Here is a 12,773-nt window from a genome sequence, read left to right as displayed (position 1 = left end):
CCCTGTGGCCCTGCTTCTAGACTCCTCAAGTAGCCCACATGATTGAGAGGCCAACACTGTCTACTTGTCTCCTCTATCCATCTTGGTCTTTGCAGCATTTTGTACAGAACCTGGTTATAAAGCAGGTGCGGAAGCGACGTTAACTTAATTATGAAGCCTCTTCTAGGTTCCTCTCGCAGCCATTTCCAAATTAACTTCATTATCTGTGCACTGGGAGCTTCTTAGTCAGCTAATGATACTTCCAAACTCTCCCTGAGCAGTCTGGAGCTTTTCCATCGGAGTATAAAACTCCCAGAGGGAGTGCAAAAAGACGAAGAACAATTAAGTAGACTAAATGCAGCTGTGGTCAGGTAGAGAGAGTGAGTTACTCATTGTCACTCCACAGAGAGCAATATGCCTTCTGATTCAGTCATTGGACATCAGAGCCGAGGCTTTCCATAGTTACACTGATTCATCAGCGGAAAGCACAGTTTTCATTCAAGTTCTACGTAAAGGTTTAGATATAAAATATTAAGAACAGCTTTTGCTTGTAAATATCAGGAAGAATCCAGAGAGAGCAGAAGACACGAAAACGTACAAGCCATAAATAACTAATGATCTGTTATGGAACATACATTATTAATAGCGGGTTGGGATACCCTCTGGCTGAGTTTTAGTTGGATCAAAAGCAAACTATTCAACTTTTGCTTTGTTAATGGATCTCTGGTTTTTATGTTGAAAAGAGACTTCTATGTACATACACACATATATATGTACATATATATCAGGAGGAAAGGGAATGAGTGGGTAGTGCCTTAAAAAAATAGAGCTGGCCCGGAGAGATAGCTCAGCGGCGTTTGCCTTGCAAGCAGCCGATCCAGGATCAAACGTGGTTGGTTCCAATCCCGGTGTCCCATATGGTCCCCTGTGCCTGCCAGGAGCTATTTCTGAGCAGACAGCCAGGAGTAACCTCTGAGCACTGCCGGGTGTGGCCCAAAAACCAAAGAAAAATAAATAGAGCTGTATCAAGTTTAAAAACTATTAATGAACAAAAATTACCTCACTATTGTTATTATAAAAGTGGGGGTGAGGAGGAGAGGGGCATCAAGCTATTTAGTCATCATACCTCATAATTTTAAATCTTACCCTTATGAGAGGTAGCTAGTAAGGCATAGCTCTGAGACATAGCTAGATCATCGGAATGGCTAAGGACAGAAAGAGTTCTCAAAAAACTCTAGAAATTGAGCGTTTGGACCATCCAGCAAGTTTTCTTCTTGGAATCTGTTCCAAGAGCCCATGATATTTATTCAGAAAAGATACCCGCATTTCTATTTTCACTGCATCAATAGTCACAATAGTCAAAATCTGGATACAAGTCCATAAACAGATGATTGAATAAAGAAATGATGGTACATATATACAGTGGAATACTACTTGGCTATCAGAAAAGATGAAATTGTACAACTTGCTGTAATGAGCATGGATCACTAGAGTGAGTGAAATTAGTCATAAGGAGAGGGACAGGCATAGAGTGATATCTGTCATATATGAAATATAAACAAACAGTGGGGGACTAACGAATCTTCAAATGCAACAGAAACTAAATGAAGCTTGGTCTTTAATAGGAAGCTTATCACAGGTGACCTCAGACTAGAAGGACAAGGAAGGATACAGGGTATCCCAGAACAGCAAAGGACAGGGCAAGTGACAAGGAACATGAGAGGGGTGGGGAAGAGAGAGAGAGAGAGAGAGAGAGAGAGAGAGAGAGAGAGAGAGAGAAATCTGATACTGGGGAGAGGGTCTAGACATACTAATTAAATTGTGCAATAAAGAAATATCTTCATGCATAAAAACACTATATCTCCTCAATGAATAATACTTCACAGGTATCTGGGTCCAGCTGATTCCTCTGTGAAATTCTCAGGAAGGGGGAACCAAATTTCCCCCCCTTTTTTGGGGGGGCTACACCCATTTGATGCTCAGGGGTTACTCCTGGCTATGCGCTCAGAAATCGCTCCTTGCTTGTGGGGGACCATATGGGATGCCAGGTAATCAAAACACAGTCCATCCTAGGCTAGCATTTGCAAGGCCTTACCTGTAGCGCCACCTCTCCAGTCCCCAAATTCCCCTTTTTGCATAAACTATAGCAGCCCACAGTCACATCTTTCTACAGAAATGGCCCAGTTCCACAACTTAACCTTCAAACTGCCAAGCCACCAAATTTGTTTCAGTTATATAAATCCTGAATTCTATATTTCATAGTAGTGTCAGCCCAGTAGTATCATAAAAAATCTGGTGGAGAAGTTACGTAGAAATCTACCCAGCTCAGTGAGCCTAAATAGTAACACAGAAGGCTCAACTGGAATCAACCACACAGTCCTGTCAATCTTTAGACAATGACTGCAGTCCCACCCTGGAAAGATAGAACAATCATTTCAAATTAACTCTTGTTGATCTAAATTTTGATTATTCCATCTTGCTTTGTGTTGTGACAAGCAAAATAAGGTAATGTTGTTTGTGCCTCATAGAGCCAGGCTATGGTGGTTAAGTGGAAGATTGGTGACACTGGCGAAGGGAAATTCACACTGGTGGTAGATTGGTCTTTGAACATTTTAATACTTGAGATGACTTTCTTATAAACAACTTGGTAAATAATGGTGTTAAAATAAAAATTAGAAAAAAAAACTTTTATATCATAAAGAGCAGCAGTTGTTTTTAAATTGATATCTTTATTTAAACAACTTGATTCCAAATATGATTATAGTTGGGTTTCAGTCATGTAAAGACCACCCTCCTTCACCAGTGCAACATTCCCATCACCAATGTTCCAAATCTCCCTCCTCCCCATCCCACCCTCACCTGTACTCTAGACAGGCCTTTTTTTTTTTTCTTTTTCTATTTTTTTTTTTTTTTTTTTTTGGTTTTTGGTTTTTGGACCACACATGGCAGTGCTCAGGGGATACTCCTGGCTGTCTGCTCAGAAATAGCTCCTGGCAGGCACGGGGGACCATATGGGACACCGGGATTGGAACCAACCACCTTTGGTCCTGGATCGGCTGCTTGCCAGGCAAACGCCAATGTGCTATCTCTCCGGGCCCTGGGTTGTTTTATTTCCTTTTCTTTTCTTTTTTCATTTAAACAATATTTTATTTTATTGGTTTTTTAAAATTTTTTTATTTTTAATTATGAGAACAAAGATGCAAAGAAAGAGGACGAGGTAAAGTTACAGTGGAAGGACAATCACCCATAACATAATTCTCAGAAGAAGTCCCCTTGCTGATATCTTAACTTTGAAATTTCAGCCAAAGAACATTAAGATAAATAAAACAGAATTCATGTACAATTACTTTGTCCCTCAAGTCCCCAGATTGTAACACATTATAATATTTCTTAACAGCACACAAGGCAATCTAAAGCCATAAAACTTACATAACTCCTTAAACATTAGAGGCATAGTATTTTTTTACATTTCCATGTACATGCATATTAGCTTAAGTTAACCTCAAATTTTAAGTGGTATTTTTTTTTAAGGATTAGAGTCAAAGAAGCACAGTAAAAACGGTGTTAGAGTGGCAATTGTTGTTTGCATAGGCCCACCAAAATATGAGGGGCATGGAAAGGAATAACCTTGGCCTAAATACAAAGAGACCCTATCCCTGAAGTTTCCTGGCATAAGACCAACTCTAGGCTCCAGGCAAGCTAGATCGTCCAATCCAAGACATTGTCTGTAGTGCCAACACACTTTTATTTTTCACACAGTCTCTGTTGTTGGTATCATGTTTACGTATTAAAGATCCTGGAATCTGCATATCCTACATTGAAGTCAGGATGTGGAGCGTCCTCTCATTTCACCTCACAATTAAAGGGCAATGCAGGGAGCCCTGTCCTGTAAGCAGGTTGTTGTTGTTGTTAAGTCTTCTCAGTGTTAAGGGAAGTCTTTTTTGAGCAGGTCAATGTCTGAGCAGTGGTAGGGTCTTCCGTGGTAGAGGATTGCTTCCAGGTGATGTTATAGACAAACCTGGATGTTTCGTGGATGGCTTCCCTGGTTCAGGGGTGAATGGAAAATGCCCTTTTTTCTGAGGCCTGTGCCAGGTCGTTATGTCAATGTTCAGGGTGTAAGGTCCCTTTGCACTACAACATTTGTGTGTTCCAGTCTCTATTAGATAGGATCTTATTTGTATGTATAGTATTTTCCCATTTTAATGTGCCTATGCAAAAAAGGAGCAATGCCACGTGGCGTTATTGGTGTATATGGGGCCATAAGAGCAAGTCCAACAATCCCCATGACATGGTTCAATCATAAGCATTAAACTGGGGGACTCTTTCACCAAAATTCCTTGTTGAACAGCTCATAAAGAGAAGATAAAAAGTGGTTAGAATCGTCACTGTATAAGAGAATATTTAGTAAGACTTATAGCTGTCAGAGAAAAACCACAAAATATTCTAAAGAAATACGTGTCCATTTTATGTCTTTTGAAACAGTTTGGGGTTGTAACACATAATGCACGGCTTTGGCCTGTGATTAGGATTGTGCAGTAATGAAGTTGAAAAGAGTAATGTGGGTTAGTGATGTTTGGGGAGGGGTGAGAGAGTTAAGGAGTAAAAATGAGCTTTGTAGGGGTGTGGGAAAGGGCAGAATACAAAATGGATATTCTGAATACGCAAAACATAACATAAGGCCTGGAGGCCGGGGGCAGAAGAGGGGAAGGCAGGGGGCCTATCAAGGTTCCCAGCGCACCCAAATCAGTGAGAAGGCCTTCCACATGGGGTCTCCCCAAACCCAATGCCAGCCAGAGCTAGCCTCCACTAAAGAGAGGATCGATAGAGAGCGGAAGCCAGGATCTGCCCGCCCTACACCCTGTGCCCTTCCCACCCTAGGGCTGGGGGAAGGGCGGGGAAAGCTTGGGACCCCATCCAGGAGGGACCCCCTGACACCCACCTTGTCTGGCTGCCTGGACTGCCATCCCAGAAGGCCTGGAGGCCGGGGGCAGAAGAGGGGAAGGCTGGGGCCTGGGGTGTTTTCTTAATGTCCATTTCTTTCCTATCATTATTGGTGTACAAAAAGGCCATTGATTTTTGTGTGTGAATTCTGTAGCCAGAGCAGGAGTTTTGTACATTAATTTGATATGCAAAATAATCCAAGAGCCATTCAGGAGTTTTTTTTTTGGTGACACTATATCATGAAACTTTATACACATTCATCCCTATATTGTTTTAGTCCATTGTATAATTAACCAGAGATGAATAATCCACCATACGGATAATCAGAGCCAACTTGTTTCCAAAGTTAAAGTAACTCAAAAAAGACATATGAAAGGATAGGAATTGGGTAGCAAGCCTAACCCCTGAAAGCTAAGAAAACCTTACTTGACCCTATTCATGAAATTCTTCTTGTGACCTTAGTCTTCCTGCCCAGACAAATCCCCACAAAATAGCACAATACTTTGAATAACACATGGATAATTTACAGAAACAAGAGAATCAGTTATTTCAGAAATTGTAACCATGGAGCCTTTCAATGTTCAGCGCTACTTCTCTGATGTCCAGGCATGGTCCACAAATGGTACCAACCTGACCCCCCTGCTGGGGACAGCCTTGTCTCTGGGTGCTGCCAAAACAGCCATTTGTTCAGTGAAGAGTACTGGACACCTATTTGAGGCAAGTGTGTGAGTAAATATGGAAGTGAGCTCCCAGCAATGAACACACAGTCCTGCCAACTCCAAGCACTTCTGGAGCCATGTCCTTCCTAGTCCACAGTCCTGTGGAGGAAAAGCTTACTGAAGGGAGGATATTCCATCCATGGAGACATTCCAGGAAGTTGCTTAACAGCCTCACACCACCCTGGTGCACTTGTGCGCACACGCGCACCCACCCACCCACCCACCCACACACACACACACACACACACACACACACAGGGACACACACACACACACACACACACACACACACACTCATATACACAGTCCCTCTATTCACTCCCAATCTGGAAATATCCCCAAGTTTGACATTTGCTCATGACAACTGAGCACAGCAACAGTTGCTTGGCACAGCTGTTGGGGAGCTAATGAATACAGCCCCCAAATGCTCATACTTAGGGACAATTCTCTCTCTCTCTCTCTCCCTCTCTCTGTTGGTATTTTGAGCCACACCCAGCACTGCTGTGAGCAACACAAAAACAGTAAAACTCTCTTTAGCCTTATTGTTTTTAATTAATATTTTAGGTTTATTTTTTCAGGGGTTACTTCTTGCTCTGCACTTAAGAATTACTCCTGGAAAGCTCAGAGGGACCAAATGGGATTGGCCATATGCAAAGAAAGTGCCCTACCTGCTGTACCATTGCTCTGGCTCCACTTTATTATTTTAGAAGTGACTATTTTCTCATATTTGTGATCTATGGGATAATAAATGGAGTAAGTGGCTTATTTTTCTGAAGTAGATCTGATCTGACCATTCTAATAACTCTATCCCTCTTTGCAAGAATGTCATGATTCAGGCTATAACTTCATCACTCATTCTGCTTGCACATTGACAGCATAGTAAATGAGAAGAAAGAAAATTGATTTATGCTATGGATTATGTTTTGGAGTCTTCTAAATAGTTTTCCATAATTTAAATAGAAACTTAAATTTAACTAAAAGCTAGTTTTAAAAAATGTACTTAGATTTTTTTTTTAAAGACTGAACCTTTGAAATAAACTTATCAGGGAATATATTTCTACATGTCATAAAACTTGTTTAAGGATCTTATACACAGGGTGTTGTCTCTGGATCAATTTTTCTACTGTAATTTTTCTTCACTTTCAATATTTTGTCAAAGCTATCATACCATCATGCCATTAAAGAGGTGAATTATATGCTCTGCTTTATAAAGATAAGCATTTTAGGCACTTTTTTGGGGGGCTACACTCAACAGTGCTCAGGGCTTACTCCTGCTCTGTATTCAAGGATCACTCCTGGCAGGCTCAGGGTACCACATGGGGTGCTCAGGATCAAACCTTGGTTGGCTGCATGAAAGACAAAGTCCGTACCCATTTTACTATCCTTCTGGCTTCAGCATTTAAAACATTAAAAAAAAAAAACAAAAACACTTGGGCCCGGAGAGATAGCACAGCGGCGTTTACATTGCAAGCAGCTGATCCAGGACCTAAGGTGGTTGGTTCCAATCCCCGTGTCCCATATGGTCCCCTGTGCCTGCCAGGAGCTATTTCTGAGCAGACAGCCAGGAGTAACCCCTGAGCACCGCCGGGTATGGCCCAAAAACCAAAACAAAACAAAACAAAAAAACACTTTTGGTTTTGGAATTTTTTTTCATGGTGCCAAAGACTAAGTCGAGGTTCTCATGCAGGTGAGGCTGTGAATAATTTCCGAACTACATACCCAATTACTATTTTCAATAGAATTTTCCTACTACATTTGTGCCTGATGACTAAATCAATAATATGGGAATCTTTGCTATAATACGATATTATTTTATAATTTTTTTTTGTTTTTGCCTATGAGTCACACCCGATAGTGCTCAGTGATTACTTCTAGCTTTGCACTCAGAAGTTACTCCTGGCAGGCTCTGGAGCCTATATGGATGCTGAGATAGAACCTGGGTCAGCTGCATGTAAAGCAAATACCCTATCTGCTGTGTTATTACTCCAGCTTCTTTAGCAAATTTTTTTTTATTTTTTTGGTTTTGGGGACACACCCAGTGGCTCTCAGGGGTTATTCCTGGCTATGCACTCAGAAATCGCTCCTGAAAGGCTTGGGGGACCATATGGGATGCCAGGAAGGAATCGAATCCTGGTCCATACCAAGCTGGCCGCATGCAAGGCAAATGCCCTATCACTATGCTATCAGTCTAGCCTCTTATTATATTTTTAATAAATGTTTTTCAGAGTGTGGAGTGAAACCCTTTACTAGTTTTTTTTCCCTTTTTTTTATTTAAACACCTTGATTACATACATGATTGTGTTTGGGTTTCAGTCATGTAAAGAATACCACCCATCACCAGTGCAACGTTCCCATCACCAATGTCCCAAATCTCCCTCCTCCCCACCCGACCCCGCCTGTACTCTAGACAGGCTTTCCATTTTCCTCATACATTCTCATTATTAGGACAGTTCAAAATGTAGTTATTTCTCTTCCTAAACTCATTACTCTTTGTGGTGAGCTTCCTGAGGTGAGCTGGAACTTCCAGCTCTTTTCTCTTTTGTGTCTGAAAATTATTGCAAGAATGTCTTTCATTTTTCTTAAAACCCATAGATGAGTGAGACCATTCTGTGTTTTTCTCTCTCTCTCTGACTTATTTCACTCAGCATAATAGATTCCGTGTACATCCATGTATAGGAAAATTTCATGACTTCATCTCTCCTGACAGCTGCATAATATTCCATTGTGTATATGTACCACAGTTTCTTTAGCCATTCATCTGTTGAAGGGTATCTTGGCTGTTTCCAGAGTCTTGCTATGATAAATAGTGCTGCAATGAATATAGGTGTAAGGAAGGGATTTTTGTATTGTATTTTTGTGTTCCTGAAACCCTTTACTAGTTAGCGAAGTCAATTTAGTGAGTCTTAGCCATAATTTTATATAAATTGAAATAAAGAAATATGCAGATGCCTTCTATGCAATAAAAGAAAGCTGTGCTTTGTGAAACCTACTTTAGCACTGTAAATAAGGTGTTGAAGAATAGGTCTTTTATTATGGATTGTCTTTCAAAGTTTGAAAGTCATAATTATAAGGCATATATATTAATGAACCTAAAAAAGACCGACAACTGTATTAATTTTCTGTAATTAATCATAGATTTCCTCCCTCTGCAATACAACTTCAGTTTCAGCATTACGGTATTGAGACAACTTAAAAATAATTCTATATTTATTTTCTGTGAGCACCATAGGGTAGGTTTTGTTAACATGATGATTTTCCACAAAATACTAAGAGATCTGAGGTCTCCTAGTTTTTGTTTTGTTTTGTTAAGGATGAATTATTTCCATATCTCTAAGGATGAAATATTTCCATGTCAGTGGTAACACAGGAGATCTGATGGGACTGTCATAATAGGAATCTATCCACCTCACTGAACCTAAACAGTAGCACAAAAGATTTCACTAGAACCTACCACAGCTCAGTAAATCCTTAGACACTGATATTAGTAAGAGCATGGAAAGATATAACATTCATTGCAAATGGACACTTGTTGATCTAAGTGTTCCAAATTCTATTTGCCTTTGTGTAACAAGCAATATGAAGTACATTTGTTTGTGCCTGCAAGGAGGGCAGGCTATGGTGGTGGTTGGGAGATTGGAGACATTGGTGATGGGATTGGTGGTTGGATATCTAATGCCGGAAAGGACTGTATTATGAACAACTTGATAAATCATAGCATTAAAATAAAAAATAGAAAAAATATGAGGGGGTTGGTTTGGGAAAGCTCAGTGGTACCTACGACACCTGTCTGCCTTACTGGCATGAGGTCACGAATCTAATTTCTAGTACCACTCCACGTTGCAGAATGGCATCTTCACTGCACTGCTGTTCTAATTCTTCAAACCACCCTGAGTGTGTGAGTTCCTGTGAATCATCACCAAATGGACAAGAGCACCAAGGCCAAGAGTGTGACCTGTGGATACTGCAGCAATGCTACTAACAGAGGAGAGGGAAGTGAGGGACATAGATAAAAGCAACATAGGAAGTTTGTCTAGAACAAGTACTGTGACCTGAGAGGTCAAGGAAAGAGCCTCTAACACACAATTACTGCAAGCCTCTTACTGAGTACAGACTGTGTGACAGGGATGGGGGAGGTTTCCTGTCAAATAGGAGAATAACCTTAAAAGTGCACCAAAGTGTACAAAGCAACGCTCAAGGCTATCTATGGTCAGAATAGAAGGGAGCACAAAGTAGTCGTACTAGCCCATACCTGGGGCCAATAGACAGTAATGGATGTGGCTTAAAGCTGATGCTGGAGCTGACTTTGGCAGAGAGGAGAGTGGTAGGGGTGTGGGGATATGTGTGTTCCAGGGGAAACTTGGGTTATACAGCATGATACATATTCAGGTTATATGAGATGAGACTGGTAAGTTTTGGAACAACAATTTGGCTGAATTTAATAAGAACTACATAGTAGATTGAGAAGTCCATAGGAGCTTGGGAAGGGACACAGGGAGCCATGGGGCAGGCAGAAGAAGAGGTCAAAGGTCATGTCAACAGCTCCCAGGAAGTGAAAGAGGTAACAGACACAGGCTGGGATTTTGTCTTGGGAATAGGATACCAGTCAAGGCATGAAGATTGCTTATCTGCCCTACAATATTTGGTAAAATTTAACACTCCCCCCCAAAAGAAGAAAAACTAGAAAAAAGGGGGCACTTTATTCCTACTTCCATCTCCTTATGATGATATTCTCATGGAAAGGTTTATCTTCATGTTTCCTTGCATCTTTTTTTTTTTGGACCTCGCATCTTTTAAACCATATATATATATGATTTATATATATATATATATATATATATGTATATATACACACACACACACACACTACACACACTCCATTTAGGTAGTCACACACTTTTGCATTCTGTATTATCAATTTCTGTTTTGTTTCATTTTGTTTTGGGGCCACACTTGGTGGTGATCAGGGTTTAACTCCTGACACTGTGCTCAGAAATTCTTGGGGCAGGCTCAGGGAACCATATGGGATGCTGGGGATCGAACCAGGGTCCATCCCAGGTCGTTCGTGTGCAAGGCAAATGTCCGACTGTTGTGCTATCACTCCAGCCCCTGTATCATCACTTTACCATTGACTGGTACATCATTTCCTCAGCAACCATGATACTATTGCTGTGTATTTTCAGTGGTGTAGAGTGATCCAGGGCCCTACCACAGACAGGGGGGGCATTTTCTTTCTGTAAGTTACAGAGGTGTCTTCCAGATTTTCCTAGGGTAGATGACATTTTCAATACAGATTCTATATGCTTATTTTTATCACATATAGTTCATAAGATCATTGCAAAGGTCTAAGATGACTCAGTTCTAGGGAATGCGTAAGTTTTTATGACCTCCTGTTAGCCTGGTGGAACAGGCCCGGTACTCACTGTTTTGCTCCAAGTAAGGCCAGTGGTGTGGTGTTCCTTGATGTATGCTTGAAGCTCACTCCAAATGCTCAAATATGATTTCACCCAATCCACATGGCGTAGATCACTTGGTTATAAGAGAGAGTGGGAAAGATTAGAGCTATGATATAAAACAAAACTCAGTTGAAGTCAGTCAGAAGGAGAACAGACACAGAATGATCTCTCGGTATGTGGGAGAGAAAAATAATAGATTTTGGTAAAAACAAAATAGTCAAAGACAATAGAATCTGAGAAAGTGGTTTATAAGGGTGGGGAGATGGTTGGGCTGGGACTTTGTGACACCAGTGAAGGGTGGTGGACACTATGGTGGAGAGCGTGGTATTGTCACATTCCTATATGAAATCCTATCACCAACAGTATTGGAAATCACAATGATTCAAAATAAATAGGCTATTATAAGTGACTTGAAAAAAAAACCACTAAAAAACAGATGAGGGAGGGCACAGTGATCCAGTCGCTGAGGCTCCATATGACCCATGTTTTCTTCTAGCATGGAAGCTGTGAAATAATTATGAAAAGTCTGGAAGAGACAAATGTCTCCTGCCAGGGAGAAGCTGAGTTTCAGGTCAGCTGCTGGACCAGACTCTACAGAACTGAGCCAAGTCAGTTTGGCATCTTGTGCCATCTCCAGTGGAAGGTGCATATGAAGGAGGGAAAAGCACTTTCTTGTGTACAGTTTCTGATGCCCAAAGAACTTTCTGGAATGAGAACAGTATTGAAAACAAATAAACAGAAAAAGCTCTTTGATATGTTTTCTAGACTGTAGTATATACAGTTGAACAAGGGAACAAATTGGAGAATTTGAGACCAGCAAGAATATTCGTCTTGTAAAGAAATATTTGCCACAAATGGGTAATAATTAATACTGCTAAAGGAACAACCACCCAAATTACCTTAACTTCATAATTATTAAAAAATAAAGAATGTTAACTGGAACATGAGTGATATTATTTTCATCGCAATTTTATTGAACCAAGAGGTTGTGAAATGCTTACCTTTCATAACAGGATTAACAGACAGGGTTGAAAAAACTATTAGAAATATTAAACTATATAAAGGTCGAAACAATCACATACATTTTTTACTTTTTTGGGGTCACATCTAGCAGTGCTTAGGGATCCTCTTGGCAGGTTGTTAGGGGATCAACTGTAGTTCAGTTGAGTGCAAGGCAAGAGTCTTAACTCCTGTACTATGTCTTCAACCCTCCACCCATATATTTTTTTCCACTTTGAGTGAAGAACAGTCAATGAGAAAATGAAAGTATTTTAATTAGTCAACATTTCATCAGAGACCTTGATCATTAATTGCAATATAGTCATTGAAGTTTTTTTTTTTCTGTTATTCAAGCTCTTGTGTATAATCACATTTCTCTGTCAAACATTTTAATTGTTTTCCTGGTCTGGCTCTGAACTCCACCAGCAGGTTCAGAATCCTGTTGAGTCCAGCCATGCCATTTAGCATAGGTGCCAACAGAGTACTGAAGTCATAATTATCTACCTTCCAAAAGGCAAGCCATGAGTGTGATTTTGGTTCTACCATTTTATAATGATATCAGCCAAATTTATGGGGGAAAATCTCATCCACTTTTGTTTTACTTTCACAATTTAAACCCCAAAGGGGCCAGGAGTAGTCCCTGAGCACAGAGTAATACCAGATATGAAACACAAAGAGGAAA

The 12,773-nt window shown here is 40.5% G+C and overlaps 1 protein-coding gene across 1 annotated transcript in view; it reads right to left on the bottom strand.

The window, feature by feature from the left end:
• The window catches only part of CAP2 (cyclase associated actin cytoskeleton regulatory protein 2), a 172,011-nt gene that overhangs the window by 35,827 nt on the left and 123,411 nt on the right, over positions 1–12,773 (bottom strand). The window contains exon 6 of the mRNA XM_049765257.1: positions 11,060–11,165. Within this exon, the coding sequence (XP_049621214.1) occupies positions 11,060–11,165 (106 nt within the window). The remainder of the gene's footprint in view (positions 1–11,059; positions 11,166–12,773) is intronic.

Source organism: Suncus etruscus, chromosome 18 (genome assembly GCF_024139225.1).
Source record: "Suncus etruscus isolate mSunEtr1 chromosome 18, mSunEtr1.pri.cur, whole genome shotgun sequence".
NCBI lineage: Eukaryota > Metazoa > Chordata > Mammalia > Eulipotyphla > Soricidae > Suncus > Suncus etruscus.
Note: the sequence above shows the minus strand (reverse complement) of the source record. Positions and strands in the feature narration are given on the sequence as shown.